This window comes from Narcine bancroftii, chromosome 6 (assembly GCF_036971445.1).
Source record: "Narcine bancroftii isolate sNarBan1 chromosome 6, sNarBan1.hap1, whole genome shotgun sequence".
NCBI lineage: Eukaryota > Metazoa > Chordata > Chondrichthyes > Torpediniformes > Narcinidae > Narcine > Narcine bancroftii.
Window position 1 is genome coordinate 157910998 of NC_091474.1, and position 18598 is coordinate 157929595.

At 42.7% G+C, this 18598-nt stretch overlaps 1 protein-coding gene across 1 annotated transcript in view; it reads right to left on the reverse strand.

Moving 5' to 3' along the window:
• The window catches only part of zpax1 (zona pellucida protein AX 1), a 60828-nt gene extending 43270 nt beyond the window's left edge, over positions 1-17558 (reverse strand). The window contains exons 1-21 of the mRNA XM_069888101.1: positions 17464-17558; positions 17321-17379; positions 16211-16303; positions 14906-15030; positions 11121-11261; positions 10479-10559; positions 10108-10275; positions 9897-9993; positions 8266-8483; positions 7005-7158; positions 6403-6617; positions 6214-6328; positions 5941-6140; positions 5749-5866; positions 5504-5667; positions 5346-5419; positions 5145-5272; positions 4828-5017; positions 4608-4752; positions 4444-4537; positions 4281-4376 (exon numbers count right to left, since the gene is read on the reverse strand). Coding sequence (XP_069744202.1) covers positions 4281-4376; positions 4444-4537; positions 4608-4752; positions 4828-5017; positions 5145-5272; positions 5346-5419; positions 5504-5667; positions 5749-5866; positions 5941-6140; positions 6214-6328; positions 6403-6617; positions 7005-7158; positions 8266-8483; positions 9897-9993; positions 10108-10275; positions 10479-10559; positions 11121-11261; positions 14906-15030; positions 16211-16303; positions 17321-17379; positions 17464-17522 — 2734 coding nt within the window. The 5' untranslated portion in view covers positions 17523-17558. The remainder of the gene's footprint in view (positions 1-4280; positions 4377-4443; positions 4538-4607; positions 4753-4827; positions 5018-5144; positions 5273-5345; positions 5420-5503; positions 5668-5748; positions 5867-5940; positions 6141-6213; positions 6329-6402; positions 6618-7004; positions 7159-8265; positions 8484-9896; positions 9994-10107; positions 10276-10478; positions 10560-11120; positions 11262-14905; positions 15031-16210; positions 16304-17320; positions 17380-17463) is intronic.
• Between the last annotated feature and the right edge of the window lie 1040 nt (positions 17559-18598).

Consider the following 18598-nt stretch of genomic DNA (forward strand, 5'->3'; position numbering starts at 1 on the left):
AATAGAGGAAGAAATAATAGATTCAGCAGGGAGGTATGTAATGATAAAGTGTCAGATATATTCAGAACTCTGGAATTTGGTCAATATATATGCACCTGATGAAGAGGATCAAAAGTTTATGCAAGATATTTTTTTGAAGATTGTAGATACGCAGGGGAATATATTGATAGGAAGGGATTTTAACCTTAATTTGGACCCAAAGGTGGCTAAAACTGGACAAAAGACTAGCAAAAAGAATAAAGTGGCCAAATCAATGCAAGAAATGCAACTTTTGGATATATGGAGGAGGCAATACCCAAAGGAGAAGGAATACTCATATTATTCAAGTAGACACAAAACATACTCAAGGATTGACATGTTCCTGTTGTAAGCCCATATCCAAGGGAGAGTTAGGAAAATTGATTATAAAACTAGATTGCTATCTGATCATTCACCCCTGTTATTAGCAATAGAACTGGAGGACATCCCACCAAGAACATATATATGTAGATTAAACACCATGCTACTTAAAAGACAGGAATTTAGAGAATTTATTGAACACCAAATTAAAATGTACTTTGAAATAAATACGGAATCAGTGAAAGAAATTTATATTATGCAATGAAAGCCTTCATTAGAGGGCTGATAATAAGTTATGTAACTAAGATGAAAAAGGACTACAATCAGGAAATAGAACAGTTGGAAAGGGAAACAGTAAGTAGAGAAAAAGAACTAACAACAAGGGAAGATGCAACAAAAAGAGAATTGGCGGACAAAAAAATATACGAAACATTACAAATGTATAAGGTGGAAAAGAACATAATGAAAATAAAGCAGAAGAATTAGGAGCTAGGGGAAAAAAAATGCACAAAATATTAGCCTGGCAACTTAAAACAGAACAAGCTGAAAGAACTGTATTGGCATCAAGGAAAAAGGACAAACGAATTACATACAACCCAACAGAGATCAATGAAAATTTTAAGTAATTCTACGAACAATTATACCGAACTGAGAATGAAGGAAAAGATGACAAAATAGATGAGTTTTTAGCTAAAATTGAACTACCAAAAATGCAAGAGGAGCAAAATAATTTGATAAAACCATTTGAAATAGAGGAAGTACAGGATATATTAAAAAAAAAGCTGCCGAACAATAAAATGCCTGGAGAGGATGGACTCCCAATAGAATTCTATAAAACATTTAGAGAGTTATTAATTCCTCCTCTTCTGGAAGTAATGAACCAGAGAGAAGAAACACAAAACTTGCCAGATTCATGTAAAACAGCAATAATTACAGTAATACCAAAGACGGGGAAAGATCCACTAACACCAGCATCATATAGACCAATATCCCTACTTAATTCAGATTCTAAGATAATAGCAAAACTATTAGCACAGATTGGCCAACTGTGTACCAATAGTAAAACAAGATCAAACTGGATTTATTAAGAAAAGACGAACAACAGACAATGTCTGTAAGTTCATTAATTTAATCCATGCAGTACATGGAAATAAGATGCCAACAGTGGCGGTTGCTTTAGATGCAGAGAAAGTCTTTCATAGGGTGGAATGGAATTATTTATTCAAAGTATTACAGAGATTCAATCTACCAGAAAAATATATTAATTGGATTAAAGCATTATATAAGGGACCATTGGCGAAGGTGACAGTAAATGAATATGTATCAAACCAATTTAAATTAAGTAGGTCAACTAGGCAGGATGTCCACTATCTCCCTCATGGTTCACTTTAGCAATAGAACCATTGGCAGAACTGATAAGAACAGAAAAAGGGATAAAAATAAAGGAGAAGGAGTATAAAATCAATTTATTTGCAGATGACATCATAGTATACTTAACAGAACCAGAAATAATCAATAAAAGAACTATATAAGAAATTGAAGGAATATGGAGAAATATCGGGGTATAAGATCAACGCAAATAAAAGTGAAGCGATGCCAATGAATAATGCGGATTACACAGACTTTAAAAAAGAATCTCCATTTAAATGGCAAACACAAGCCATCCGATACCTAGGTATTAGATTAGATAATAATTTAGGTCAACTATACAAATTAAATTATCAGCCATTAATGAAGAAATTATAGGATGACTTCGAACATTGAAAGAATTGTCACTAACATTGATAGGGAGGGTAAATTGCATTAAAATGAATATCTTCCCAAGGATACAATACCTATTTCAATTGTTACCAATTGAGAAATTCTTCAATGAACTTAAGAGAATAATAAGGAAATTCTTATGGAAAGGGGGGAAACCGAAGATTGCGCTAGATAAATTTACAGAATGGTACAAACAAGGTGGTTTGCAGCTACTAAATTTTAAAATTATTATAGAGCAGCACAATTAAGGTATCTATCAGATTTTTATCAAACAAGGGAAAAACCAGATTAGACCAAGATAGAGCTAGATAAAATAGTGGAGAAGGTACCAGAACATGTACTTTATAAGTGGGATGAAAAACTGGTGCAATATAGAAGTTCACCAGTACAGCACCATTTACTCAACATATGGAAGAAGATTCACATAGAAAGGAAAAAACAAAATTACCAACTAGCGAAATTATTACTGACTCAAAATCAACTAATCCCTTTCACAATAGATAACCTTTCCTTTAGAGAATGGGAGAGAAAAGGAATTAAAAGAATAAAACATTGTTTTTTGGGAAATAATTTATTAACATTTGAACAAATGAAGTAGAAATAGGGAATAACTCATGGTACAATGTTTGCATACCACCAACTGAAAACCTACTTAAAGAACAAATTGGGAAGCAGACTGATTACCAGAAGGAAACAGCTTTGAATAGGTGGTTACAGAAACAACGATAATAAAAAGATTTATAACAAACATGTACATCAAGCTGCAAGAGAAGGAAAATGAAATAAGCTATAAACCCAAACAAAAGTGGGAAAAACATTTAAACAAAGATAAAAAATGAAATATGTGAAAAGTTATGCTCTGGAACTATGAAAAATAATAAACACAAGGTTACGCATGATACAATATAATTGGTTACACAGGCTATATATCACGCCCCAAAAGTTAAATAAATGGGATCCAACATTATCAGATAGATGTTTTCGCTGTTAGAAGGAAACAGGAACAACAGTACATGCAATTTGGGCATGTGAGAAAGTGAAAAAGTTTTGGGAAGATCTAAATCAGGTATTAAATAAAATCACAAAAAGCAACATATCAAAAAATCCAGAGATCTTTCTTCTAAGTAATACAAGTAGTAAAGAATTAGGCCTCAAACTGGATGAAGCGCAAAAGATTTATTATGATAGCCTTAGCTGTAGCAAAAAAATGTATAATGTCAACTTGGAAATCAGAACAGAGCTTGAGAGTAGAGCAATGGTACATGAAAATGAATAAATGTATTCAATTGGAAAAAAAATAACAAAATTTAAAAAATAAAGTCACATTATTTGAACAAATTTTGGAACCATACATGGAACACAACAGAGAGGACCTACTGCGGACCTCCACCCCCTAAAATGATAAAATGAGAAGACAAAATGAACTGACCCAGTGCGTAAAAGTAGATGACACAATTTTCTTGTTTATTTTCATTGTGTGATGACATTGTTTAATGGTTTTATTGTATTGTATATGTTGAACGTTTAATGGGTTTGGAAGGGGGTGGGAAGGAGGGAGGGAAGGTAGGGGGAAAAAGGGGAGAAAATTCCACTGTGTATGCATTTTGATTGATATGGTTCATATTGTGAAAAATAAAAAACAAAACAATTGGGTCGAGCAGTGGTTCTCGACTTTCCCTTCCCAGTCACATGCCACCTAAAGCAATCCTTTACTACTCACAGTGCTTTATGGCATAGAGATTACTTAAGGTGGAATTAGGGTTTAGGAGGAGCAATTTGAAAACCACTGGTTTTTAAACTTTCTCTTGCACCGAAACAATCTGATGTGTATGTAGAGTGCTTCTATCTTGCAGCAAATATTTTTGGCTATAAAGATAAAGGAAAAGCCTTTTACGAAACAATTTTAAAAACTAAAAACCTTTATGCCTTGCAATGTTTTTTCATAAGGCAACGAAAGCTACAAGAAATACAACATTCAAATTAATTTTATTCATGGCTACCATTTTGACATTTGTAACCAATAATACCAAGCATAAAGGACCCAACAATAATTGTTGCACCTCCAATCAACAGCAGTGGTCAGGAATAAGACTCCACTTTGACATCTGTAAGATAGGAGATAATTAATTATACTTCTGAAATTATGGAACCTTCTAGCAAGTTCAAGAATGTCACCTCACCTCTCATCTCATTCTTAACATTAGGAAGTTCAGTCAAGATAACCACTGCTCCTGATGATACTGATCCTTCCAAATGATCTTCTCCAACACTCCGACCTGCAATTAGACCGCACATCAGCAACAAGTTTCAGCCAACAAGCCAGAAAAAAAGTAATCAACTTACCCTTGCGTTGTTTTCTTGGTACACATTTACCGGGACAAATCAACTTGTTTATAGAGTCCCTCTTGCACAAGACGACATTGCAATGAAAGTAGACCTGAAAGAACCAAGGAAAACATAAGGCACAACTCACTGGTTCTCAGTGTATTGTGGAAAGTAATGCTCACCTCTCCCAATAAGGTATTTAGATCTTCCATGGTAAAAGCAAACGTCCTCACTTCAAACCTTTTCACATGACTAGGATATCTCACCCGCTCGTTCCTCAAGACCGGATGGAAGATGGTCATGTGTAGATCAGCTTCATATTCACAGCTATTAACAAATCAAGTTAGCAATTAACCATGGGAAATGACCAACCACTCAGCATCAAAAGTGACTCAAACTTGCCTTTTCACAATGATAGGCCACTGTGGAATACTCTCTCTTTTATGTGAGGCAGTTGCCCAGCAGGATTGCAAGAACAGCTCAATTTGTGGATCTTCACTGTGTAGCAGTTGCACTTCAAAGTAGAGAGAGTCAGCCAGGTACTTTACAACTGGATATTCATCATCCCCATACAATGTAGCATAGGATCCATCTGCAAATTTAATGCAAAAAAAAACTAGATGTGGGAAAGTAGTGGCATTGGTAAGCCCTACCTTTTCTTCCGACAAAGATCACTGATATTGCAACAACTACTAATATTAAACCCCCAGGAGTTTTACCTTTGGCAAGGTGCATATCCAGGATAATGGTTCCAAAGCCAGGTTCAACAATGGGCAGAGGGTTCATTTGGTGCTCAAACTGAAGCAGCACAGAATCATTTAAGGCATAACGACAAGATACTGCAAGTCTAAGAAGGAGGGAACCTATATTATTCATCTGTAAACAAACTAAAGAGGAGAAACTCATTTACTACTTCTTACCGATAGGTTGGCTCTTTAGTTGATTTGGCCATATACAGCACTTCATTCTCATAGATCATGTAATCCTTCTCAAACTAAGAAACAAAGATGGCCCAGTTACTTAAATGTTTGCCAAGACCTTCTTGCAGATTCAGCATTCCTCTCAGATCATGGTTTACCCTTCTAGTTGTTCCACACGAATCTGCAGAGAATTCAAAGACTGCATGGAATTCACTCTCCTTTGCCTTACAACTTTGATCTTTCAGCATTATTTTGCTAGTATCCACTTCCCGTGCTCCAAGTTTCACAGCAGAAATGACCATCTTGCCATTTGGGAAACATGCTGAAAGGGAAGGAAAAAAGTCAATGCCAAGACAATGGTGAGAGGCACCCATTAGTTTGATGAAAAAAGCAAAATTCTTACTGATGAAGTCAGCCGCAGAAAAACTGCAGGAAACAGAAAAGTTTGCCAGCACCTCCAAGGTTTTATTATCCTTCAGATGGAAGTCAAATCTGCTTCTCAAGGCTTGCTGATCAATTGCCTGTAATGAAAGGAATTGGAAATGAAGCATTTGCTAAGTAGCAAGAGACAAATGGGTGGAAAAGTACCACATACCTCATGAACAACTTCAGCTGCATCACGTGGAACAGTGATGGTCAAATGGGTACCATTTTCTCTCACAGTGTAAGAATGCTCAGAATGATGAGACAATTGCACATTTCCAATGAAAGGAATCCAATACTGATCCAAAGTTCCATGAGTAATGACCAATGTCATGTGTTCCTCATCACAAAAGCCATTTGCCACAGGAAGTACTGTCGGAGGAAGGAAGTCCTTATCCTCAGTCAGAATAATTCCCTTAATAAGTAAAAGGCCAAAACAACTCACCCATGTTATGCTTCTGTTTTAATTGAACTACATGGGTGAATATTTTCTCTTCTGGTACCACTGCCAGTGTGTAGATAATATTAAGGCTATATTGTTCAATACCATCTCCTATATACTAAAGAATAAAAAAAAACAATTAGCAACTTGTTTCCATGCAGGCCAGCATTTTTTGTACATACAATTGATTACCTTCCTATCAACAACTGGAGACTCCACTGGAACTTCAAGAACAAAGATTCTATTGAGGGTTGTCACATTGGGGGCAGTCCCAATGTAAACATTAAATAGTTGATTTTGTTCATCCACAGGAAAGGATTGAGAGCCCAGGGTAAGTTTCTGCAGTTCCACATCAGGAAGAAAATTGCCTAATGATACATTGAACAGCCACTGTTCAGGAATGGTTTCTGGAAGAGACAAGTAGTATTGTACTGAGATGTGGAGACCTGGTACATATAGCTGCTTTGGAGGGTTCCTACCATTGACCTGCACTTTTATTCAGGATGGGTTGAGAGTATTTTGTTGATCATATCGATACAAACATTATTTCCAATTGGAATTTAATCAATTAAAATATAACCTCTCTATTTGATCAAAAGATGGAATTTTTTGTTAATCATCCATACTATTAAGGACAGAGTACTGATAAAGCTTGCAAACACAAATACTCAAACCCAGAAAATCTTCCCCACCAAGACCAGTATTACCACATGCTTCATCTCCATGCCCATCCTATAATAACTTCCTAAAGTTCACACTATTGCATCAAGGACCCAATATTTTACAATACCTACCATCAGTGAGAACAAGAGGTTGAGAAATAAAGGGAGTAATTATTGGTTGGATCACATTCATTTTTTCCAGTCCCCATCTCTCATCTTCCCACAGGTGTTCCAAAAATAAATTAATGTGAAACTTAATGCCATACTGACCATCCACCACATGGCTCTGAAATACAAAGCAGCTGTAAAACTCAGCAACTTTATCCTCAAATAAATATTAATATTAGCCATCCTTAATTGCACACTAAGTGTAGCTTGCATATTCAACAGCTAAGCCATCACTGCAACTTGCAGTTTTGTTGCAATGAATTTGTTAAATGAATATCAGCAGATGAGAAAGTTGTACACAATTCTAATCTGGATTTGGAACATTTAATCATTCTCAACATGGAGCACAGAAACAATGTCTACCAGTCAGGGGCCAAGAATCCTGATCCAATTGTCAGGATTAACCATTGGGAGAATCCAAGAATGAGCTTAGAATGAACAAGAATCACACAACTTGTTATACCTCAAAGAGCCAATAAAAATAAATTTGTTGTCTTGCCTTTAGACAGCTTTAATATTTACTAGTCTTTCCCCCAGGATGCAATTTTGTAATCCCAAGAATCAACAAGCTAAATGTTAAAAAAGTTGGATTCAAATGTGGATTGTTGGCCAAAGGAAGCTTTTGATACAATACTCCTGAACATGTACACCAATGAAAAAGTGGCTCAATTCTCCATGCTCTGGTGCAGCCTGTTCTACAGAGAATATTGCTGTCTACTGCAACAGAAAAGACCTGCTAGTAGCCAATCACTTGAATTCCACAACCCACTGCCTCAATAATGTCTGTCACTGGTCTGATGTACTACCAAGTTGAGGCCACACAAGGAGCATCTTGTATTCCAATTTAGCAGCCTATAACCGGACATTAATGTCAACTTCCCAAATTATTAACTTCTGCCCTGTCTCCCTTTCTCTAGCTCTCCATCCCTTTCCTCTCTCATTACAGAGCTTTCTTTCTTGGCCTCTCCTGTTATCACCTCAATCTTTCTTCACCTTCCCAACTATCCTGCTGGACTGTTCCCCCCCACCACCCTTTCATTCACCTTTCTATTCAGGCATCTGCTCAATTTTCAGTACTTCTGAAGAGGGCTCAGGCACAAAATGTTGACTGCCTTTTGCTTTCTTTGAATACTGCGTGACCTGCTGAGTTTCTCCAGCACTTGTGTACTGCATTAGACCCCAGCATTATCAAGTTGTTTTTTTTTAAAATCTCAATTCAACCAACCTTATAATAGCCATCTGGTGTTCCAATTGGAACTTTTATAGAAAGAGTGGTGTCATTTTTATCCAAAGAATAATTTCTTTCTGCCATTGTTTTCAAATCTAGTTTGATACCATTTACTCCCATAGAGCTGTTGTCTTGATGAACTGCACTGGTCACAATTGGAGTGAAGATTCTTGGCAGTGTCCAGATGATTAGGTCATCCGTGAATGAAATACCACCTGGAAAGAGGAGAAAAACTGGCTTTGGATGGTAGTAAAGGAACAATCCAGTTACTCCAGACAAAATAGTAGATGTTCCTTTTAAAAATAATGGACCAAAATTTAGTAGCATGGATAACAAGCAAAATATAAATTCAGCACTCAGTAGGAAGGTTTTTTGCTTGGTAAATGGTCAGACAACACACATCAATAGGTTTTAAAAATCACTGGTATATAGTTTATCCACTGTAAACAACATGGTTTTATCAGTTTAGGTTACCATGCCCACATCCAATTCACCCATATTAAAAATAGTTGATGTGACAACTATTTTGCACAACTTAATTTCAATTATCATGGGAGAATGAATAGTATCTACTAACATTAGTGATCTTTACTGGTGGCAGAAAGTTTACCATAGAATGAAGTACAATTCCAATTATCCAAAATCAGATTCTCCAAAATCCTCATTCACCTGATTATTTTTGTTGTTGAGTCAAACTGCCTTTACAGGTTGAAAAAAATTCACTTGACACGAAACTAGAACAACGATTGTCCTTGTTTCAGGTTACTCCCTCCCGTCTCTTTCCCTTTTTTCTTTACCTTCCCCCATTGACTATTTTCCTTCAACTCTCCCTTTCAAACTGCATGCCACTGTCTCCCAGCCACAAGCAGTCAGAAGAATTCCTTGTCCTGGTGTCATCAAGAAGAGTGGCCTCCCAGGCTGGAGCAGGACCTTGGGCTCAGTGGTGCTCTCTCTCCTCCAATCCTCTTACCTCCCTGGTACACTGGAGCTCCCGACACCAATTCCAAAATTCCTCTCGGCCTACTACTGCACAGACTTTCCAGTGTGCATGAGCGGGAGGCCGAGGGGAGAATTTGGAGTCATGACTTTGGCGTCTCAGAACCTCCAGTAACCGGGAAGAGAGAAGCCACCGACTTGGCAGTGAGTGTTCTACTGGTCTGGGAAGCCTCCCCTGGGATCAATTCAGCAGTGGGGACATGTCAGGGATCAGCAGTGGCAGTTGGGAAGTCTCTGATCAGCAGTGCTGTTGCGGCCATAATTTTTTTGGTGAGAATTAAATATCATTTTAATGCTTAAAAAGCCTTCCTTTGTATTAATGTTTTAAACAACAACCAACAAGTGATTGTTGCTACTGGGCTGTTTTTTTTTAAATGACCAGTTCTCCAAAGACATTAATCTGACATAGGCCCAGTCCTGACCATTTCAGATAATTGAAATTGTACTGTAAATCACCATTAGAGATCATTAAGATCTGAACAGTAGATACAATCAGATGCCCATATCAAGGCAAAAAACAAGATAGCACCAGACTAAAAAGGTATCCAACAATCAATTTGACTTTGAATAATTTGAATTCAAGATGAGAATAGAGAAATGCAATAACAGAACATGCATCATTTGGTTCTTACCAACAGGACAAGCCACTCCAGTGTCAATTAACAGAATCAGCCAATGCTCTCTGTAGAAACTGGTTGATCTGATTACAGTCAATGGGATACCCTGGACCTAAGGGAAGAAAGTTATTTAAAGTATTAATCTCATTAATAGAGCACATGCTTTAAGCCACTTCACCCTCTTCTCAGAATGCTGACTGCAAGTGGAGAAGATCAGCAAACTCACCCAAACTATTTCAGTCTCTTTTGCATGATATGGAGCACGGAGCAAAATACGAGATTCTGTGGTGTTGATTCCATAGTTTAATTGATGTGCCTCTTTCACAGTCATGCTTCTTTTGCCACTTAAAGTATGAAATACCACTTGCCATATTCCAGTTTCTCCACTGACTGCCTGCACAAAGAATTATGAAAGGAAAATAGCAAATATTAGTAAATCCTGCATTTCACTCCTGGTTGCCAAAAATATTTATTCCTCCAAAACTAATTTAAAGAGACAATAACTTGACGCACAATTCTTTACTCATGGATAAAATGGAAAGTGGAGTTAGTGTTCATACAATTGGGTCAAACTTGGAAAATTACAAGTAAACTTACTTCAGGAAATGCTAAAGCCCAGTCTTCGGCATCTTGAATGTAATCCTCCTCAATGGTTGGTACATTTCTCTGAACAGAGACCTGTGTACAATTGCAGGATTAATTCATTTCAAAGAATACATTTATACTTTATAAAGAATCAAGTTACGATTGTGGGATTTGGCCAGCATTATTGCTCAGGTATTAGTAATTTGCACTCTGAAGCTCAGAGTACTTTTGCTGAAGTTTGCTCACAATGCTGTTACAGAGAGATTTGGGGGATTTAGACACAGCAACTAGAAAAATGCATCACTAATCTAATTCAGAACTGTATTCCATTTGAACCTGTAGATGGGGGGTAGTAGTGTTCCTATTCTCCATTTGCTTTTGTTCAATGGTGACTGTCATGCAAAGAAACCACTGAAGTGATGGAAATATATTCCAGTTTACTTCACATTGAGGTGCTGTTCTACCACTTTAAGAATTTTTAAGGGATAATTTTCCATGCTTGTCATGTTAAAACTTTAATAATGATCCCAACATTTGAGCATTGACAACTACAATAATGACATTAATTGAACAATTTTTATATTTGAGCAAATAATATCCAAGCTTCTAATCAGGCTAAAGATTGATCATCTTTGCAATTTGGATCAAGATTACCTGCATGTAGTTTTCTTCACAGAAAAATTCCCTTCCAGCCCATGGAGAATACATACATGACAGAGTTTCAATGTATGTTGAAGCTCCTGTAGCAGATCCAGACACTTGAATTTGTACAGTAAGATTAAATTGCTCATCATTCTACAAATGAAAATGCAGAAATACCAAGATAAGCAGTTAACAACAAACTAGTTACACATCAACATTTATCAAATCTTAGTCCTACTTTTGTAGATATCCATAAATCCTAGAAGCACCTCCTTCAAGTCAAGTTAATTATCATCTGATTGTACAACTACAACCCGATAAAATTGCTTTCCAGTCCTTGGTACAAAAACAGACACATTGTGGTGATATGTTTCCTCCAATGTATATAGTTATGATTGACCTGGCCTGCCCACAAATGACTCATACCCTACGACTCCTCCACCGTAGTCCAGGGCCATAAAGGTTGAGCCACCTCTCCCTTCCTGCCATTCCTATACATAGATCCGGGCTAGCAAGGTTCTTCTGTATATTAAACCCTATCATTCCCTTAGCCAAGTTTTTGAGGTTATTGATAGTGCACTACAAATTTAATGTACAGAAATTATCTCTCTGGTAATGGAGAAGCTGCTGCACCCCGATCGGTTAGAAGTGGACCCCAATATCAAGGAGCTTTTGAACAGTATGAGCAGTGGATCAGCTGCTTCAGCAACTTCCTCGAGGCCGCTGCCGAACTGGTCGACTCTGATGAAAAGAAGCTCAAAGTGCTGCAAGCAAGAGTCGGCCAGAGAGCTTTCCGAGCCATCCAGAGCAGTGCTACTCACGCTGAGGTGATGGCTGAGCTTTGGGCCCTCTACAATCCAAAGGTCAATGATGTGTACTCACGTTACCCTCCTGGCATCCCAAAAACAGCAGCCTGGTGAGTCAGCTGAAGAGTCCATTCATGCCCTGCTTGTACTGGGGAAAGACTGTAGGGGGAGGTCCATGACTCCTGTACCAGTGGCCCAGTGCGTCGAAGACCTGGTCCGGGATGCCTGTGTGTTGGGGTTGAGGTCCGACAACATAAGGCAGCGCCTGCTCGAGGAAGACCAGTTGCCACTGAAGCGAGCCATATTACTGGCAAGGACTCTAGACTCGGCCCAGCGCCACACGGAATCAATCACGAGCAAAAGTGGGCCCTCCATGTGCGCGCCAAAAATGCTGCCATCTTGGGAGATGGCCTTGGGGATGGCCAACCTGACCACGGCAGTGGTGGTGATCGAGCATCAGAATTGCTTCTTCTGCAGGCAGACAAAATATCTGCGATTACTCTGCCCCGTGAGGGGCGCTAGCTGCTCTGGCTGTGGAAAGAGGGGACATCACCTGCGGGTATGCAAGTCCAGAACCTCCCCATGAAGCAGTGCGGCATATACAACCAATGAGAGCCCTGTCTACAATTCTAGTGCTGACCGCATGCGCAGTCCAGAGGAGCAACATCTTACCTGCTGCCACCCTCGCCCTCTGCACAAATGCAGCCCACTTCGCTGACATCACTTCCACCTGATGCCCTATCCCAGGGGACATGTGCCAGCGTGCACCTCGACCGTCTTCAGGCCCTACACAATGCCCTTTGCCATCCCAGAGTTACAAGATTGTTTCACTTCATCAAGACTCGGAACCTCCTGAACTCCGTCGAGGATGTCAGGTCCATGATCGGATGATGTTGGGTCTGCGCTGAATGCAAGCCACAGTTCTACAGGCCTGACAAGGCTCACCTGCTTGAATGACAGTGTCAATTTCAAGGGCCCCCCTCCCCTTATCCAAAAGGAACATTTATTTCCTGAACATAATCGATGAGTACTCCCAGTTCCCTTTTGCCATTCCGTCTGGATATGACCTCGGCCACTGTGATAAAGGCACCTACGCAGTATCTTCACTCTGTTCGGGTACCCTGATTACATCCACAACAATTGGGGGACCTCATTCATGAGTGAGGAGCTGCAGCAGTACCTTCTGGCCAGAGGCATAGCCACCAGTAGGACCACCAGCTATAACCCCAAGGGGAAGAGGGAGAATGCCACCATTTGGAAGGCTGTGCTCCTGGTCCTGAAGTCCAGGGACCTGCCAGTGTCCTCGCTGGCAGAACGTCCTGCCAGAGGCATTACACGCTATCTGGTCCCTCCTGTGCACAAGTACAAACACCACCCTGCATGATTGCCCATTTGCCTTCCCCAGGAAGTCGGCAAATGGACCCTTGGTGCCCTCCAGGTTAGCAAACCCAGGCCTAGTCCTGCTCCGGAGACACATGAGGGGCCATAAGTCTGAGGTACACCTCATCCATGCTAACCCTCAGTATGCTTTTGAGGTACTCCGACGGCCTTGAATGTACAGTACCTCTCTGGGATCTGGCGCATGCCGGAGAGCCCGGAACTACCCCAAGTTTATCACCCCCCCACAATAGGACTCACTGTTAGGGGCAGACTCATATAGGTACTGTCTCTCCTTTCCTCTCCCCCCCCCCCCCACCGTTTCCAACATCACCCCAACACAGACAGCACAGTGACTCTGTCTCTTGACACTCGGGCAGTGGAACAGCAGACCACCCCCACCCCTGCTCCCCACACGTCCCGTAGACAGAGGAGGTTACTGGTGCGACTGAATCTTTAGTCTTGGCAGTTTTTTCTTTGTTGTTCAAAGACTATGGGGGGGGGGGTTCTGTTTTAAAAGGAGGGGTGAATGTGGTGATACGTTTCCTCCATTGTATATAGTTATGATTGACTACTGTATATATGGAGCTGGCCCGCCCATTGATGACTCATACCCTATGACTCCTCCCCTGGGCCACAAAGGTTGAGCTACCTCTCCCTTCCTATACCTGGATCCAAGCCAGCAAGGTTCCCTATTGTTCCCTCAGCCAAGTCTTTATGGTTATTGGTAGTGCACTACACACATAATAGAGACACAATACATATGCAGGATAAGTATACATATTTACATATAAATAGTTTTGTCAATAGGAGAGACTCAGATGATTAGTGTGAGCAGTTCCTTTGGTCAGTCAGCATTCTCCATCCCTGTGGGAAGCTGTTTCTCAGCTGGTGGTATTGGTTCTGATACTCCAGATAGTAGCAGCTGAATGATGCTGTGTGCAGGGTGGAAGGGGTCCTCAATGATTTGTGTGCCCCCTTCAGACAATGATCCTGGTGGATCAAGTTGCTGGGAGCGGGGTAGGGTGACTACAGTGATTCTCTCTTCCACTCTTTGGTCCTGTGGATTGACCTCCAATCCATTTATCTGCAGCAACTGCATCACACTGTAATGCAGCTGGCCAGGACACTTTTGACAGAGCTCCTGTGGAAGGAGATGTTGTGTCCGTGATAGGTCACTAGTGAACTCCAAGGAACTTGATCCTCTCCACTACAAAGTTGTTGATGTGTAGAGGATGGTTGTCACTCCTGGTCCTCTTTGAATACAAGATCATCTCCTTAGTCTTGTACACATTAAGACTCTCAGTCCACATTCTTTCAAATGCAGATTTTTTTCTTAGAATATTGCACTTGAAACCAGTATCCATTTTGTCAATCCCTTGGTCTACTATTTTATTGCCCTGTGCTCTTTCATTCCAAAATTAACAATTCAAGTCAATCGGCTTTCCAATTTGAAAGTTCAACTAAAATAATTTATGACAGATGCTGAACTTTTAATTTACAAATACTGTCTAGTCCTGCTGTTATTTGAACACAAGATTTGGTTCCATTTTAGGTTACAAATCTTGATATCAAAATCTGCCACAAGATACAAAACTTTGAGCAACTACTTACCAGATTGTGTACTCCACAGCTGAGGAGAGAAGCACGAAATTCAATATTCCAGTAAGCTTCTGCAATTGTATAACCACACTGTGATGCAAATTTTGGTGTAACACTGAAGATATAACCCATGTGATCTGAGAAGTGAAAAACTAGAATAAGTGTATTTCATGTGCATATACACATCATGTTGGGCTTCCACAAAAGTGATGGAATTGAGGATACATGCATAACTGCATACACAATTTCACTCTCAGGAAGATTACAGAACTAAAAAACCATAGTAGCGTAGCTCTGTTTAGAGGGAATGGCCCCGCAAAATTACATAGGAAAGCTCTTGTACTAGTTGGTGGGGTCAAGTATGCATTATGAGAAGATAACTCGAGGCCAAATCATTTAATAACCGAATACAAAAGTTGCTAAATGACTAACGTAGGTCTGAATGTTTTAGTTATGAAATTAAACAACTCAAAAGACACATCATTGTCAGATAAAGTATTAAACTAGCAGTGATACCATCTCCACTAGAAACTAGCCTTATCACCCACATGTGCTGTTAACTGTTCATATACTTTGTCTGGAGGTCTGATAGTCACATTCAAGCCTGAATTTATTGATTAATTAATTTCAAATTCACACTACAGACATACATATTCAAGACTTTTATTTAAGCTTTCATTTTTAACTGGATTTGAAAACTAATCTCCAATGGAAATGGAGTGAAATTACAAAAAATCTGAAACAAAGCTTTTATAAAGTTGCTTCTTTACAAGGTAACACCAGAGTTATTAAGAAGGCAAATATTCAACTAATCCCTACTCTCGCTCTTCAAACGGTACAAATACATTTTAAAACTTTTTACCTTCATTAAAAATAATCCCCTGCTAGATTTCTCCCCGCAAAGAAAAAAACTGCACAATTTAGCATTTCTTTCAAGAAAGACAAGACTGTAATTTTGTCAAACAAAAGGTTCGAGGAACTCAAGAGTTCAGGCAACATCCATGGAAGAAATGGCCAGTTAATATTTCAAGTTGTAACTCATTTTAACCTCTCCACTTAATTACAAAAGAGCAGATGCTGAACTTTTAATTTACTCCTCCCCACCCTTCACATGCTCCAACATTCTGACACTGTTCAGCTTCAGCTATCCAGCCTTCATTGTACCTCTGTAATAACACAAGTCATCGCCTCTCAAATGACACGACTGCCCCTGTTATGAAGAGCCCCATGTTCCATGAAGGAGTAGGGGCAATTAGTCCTCTGGAGTCGGGAGGACCGTTCAGCAGAAACACGGCTCCAGCTTATGGGAGAACTCACCAACAACGTTAATCTGCCAAAACTTCCCAGTGAGAAAGCGTTTATCCAGTCCAACCCAGAACTCACTGTCTCGGCATTCAGTCTTCACGAAGTCTACAGAAGCAAAACAAAACACCCCAGTGTGGAATGAAAACGACGGCTCCCACCCCCCCCCCTCCCCCCTCAACTCCACCGGCCCCCCTCCCCCCCCACTCCACCGGCCTCCCCCCCCCCACCCCACTCCACCGGCCCCCCCCCCCCACCCCACTCCACCGGCCCCCCCCCCCCCCACCCCACTCCACCGGCCCCACACCCCACCCCACCGGCCCCCCCCCCCACCCCACCCCACCGGCCCCCCCCCCCACCCCACCCCACCGGCCCCCCCCCCACCCCACCCCACTCCACCGGCGCCCCCCCCCACTCCACCGGCCCCCCCCCCACCCCACCCCACTCCACCGGCCCCCCCCCACCCCACCCCACTCCACCGGCCCCCCCCCCACCCCACCCCCCTCCACCGCCCCCCCCCCACCCCACCCCCCTCCACCGGCCCCCCCCCTCCACCGGCCCCCCCCCTCCACCGGCCCCCCCCCACCCCCCTCCACCGGCCCCCCCCCCACCCCCCTCCACCGGCCCCCCCCCCACCCCCCTCCACCGCCCCCCCCCACCCCCCTCCACCGCCCCCCCCCCCACCCCACTCCACCGCCCCCCCCACCCCACTCCACCGGCCCCCCCCCACCCCACTCCACCGGCCCCCCCCACCCCACTCCACCGGCCCCCCCCACCCCACTCCACCGGCCCCCCCCACCCCACTCCACCGGCCCCCCCCACCCCACTCCACCGGCCCCCCCCACCCCACTCCACCGGCCCCCCCCACCCCACTCCACCGGCCCCCCCCACCCCACTCCACCGGCCCCCCCCACCCCACTCCACCGGCCCTCCCCACCCCACTCCACCGGCCCTCCCCACCCCACTCCACCGGCCCCTCCCCCTCCCCACCCCACTGGCCCCTCCCCCTCCCCACCCCACTGGCCCCCTCCCCTCCCCTCTCCACCCCACTCCACCCCACTGGCCACCCCATCCCACTGGCCCCCTCCACTCCCCTCCCCACCTACCGGCTTCACTGACACTAACCTGCAGACCCAGTTTGCACCCCTCTGTCTGGAGCCGCCGCCACCTCCACCAATGTCAATCTGTCGAACACACGAGAACCCATCAGCAAGACGGCAAACAGCAGGGCTCCCGAGGCGGACCACCGTCACGTTGCAAAGACTTACGCGAACACCAGGACGCGCACCATAGTCCGGAGCTCGCCCATCTCGGTGGGGCACGTCATGTGCTGCTGTTCGGCCACGTGAGAAGCAACGGGACGCAGGCTCGCGGCATTTCAACAGGCGCGGGCCCCGATCCGCGGCAGCGCGCACGTGCTCCGCGTTCACGTGATGCGAGGCGACTTTGCACTGTGGGCCTCTTGTGTGGAGTTTGCAAGTTGATGGCAAATGAAGCAAAGTCGATCTGCGGACTCAGTAGGTGGAAGGCTCGGTTCTATTTGGCAAAACATTTGCTCCATGTCATCGAATCGCCTCCCATCCCCACAAATGTCACTGACAACCAAAAGTAAATCTTGCAGATGCCAAACATCTGAAATAAAACAGAAAACGGTGAACAATCTGCAAATTAGCAGCATATTTGAAAAGGTAATTTCAGGGATCTTTCTGCAAAGATGAGCCTGCCTTTAAGGCTGCATTCATACCCTTAAGCCTTCTCCCCAATGGGAGGCAGGAGAAGAGTGTGTCTGGGATCCAATGGGTCCTTCATGGGCAAAGGGAGATACAAATGGAATCCACGGAGGGAAGGGGTTTGCCTTGTCTTCCGAGCTGCATTCACTATTGATGTCTCTCTCAGTAACTCCAAAGACAAGAAGTGACCTGACTAATAGGCTTTTATTACCATAAACAGAAGGCATGTCTCATGTTGCTGGTCCGACACCCGAGTTTATTCTGGGTGAAGGCATTGCCGCCTTTATTAGGGGAACCTAGGGGGCGGAGCCACAGGTACAATCAGCAAGGGGTGTACCAACCATACACATACAAACAGTATTAACAGTGGCTTCACCACCATCACCGCCTCTTAAAAAGAAGTCCAGTGGGGTGGTGGGTTCCATTTCCATCACAAATTCAGTCTGTCCAATGGTCTTGTCCGCCTTTGTAACCATCGTAGCACTGGGTGTGGCTCAGCTGTTGACTCCTGGATGGTCTGGTTGTTGTTGGTGGGTGGGACTTATGGCGACTGAGCTGAGACAGTTGGGGCGGGGGCTGAGGTAAGGTGACATGCTATGTCGATGGTTGGTGGATGTACTGATTGGTTGTTCAATCTACTGGTTGATTGGTTGGAGTCGCGGAGTCTCCCACG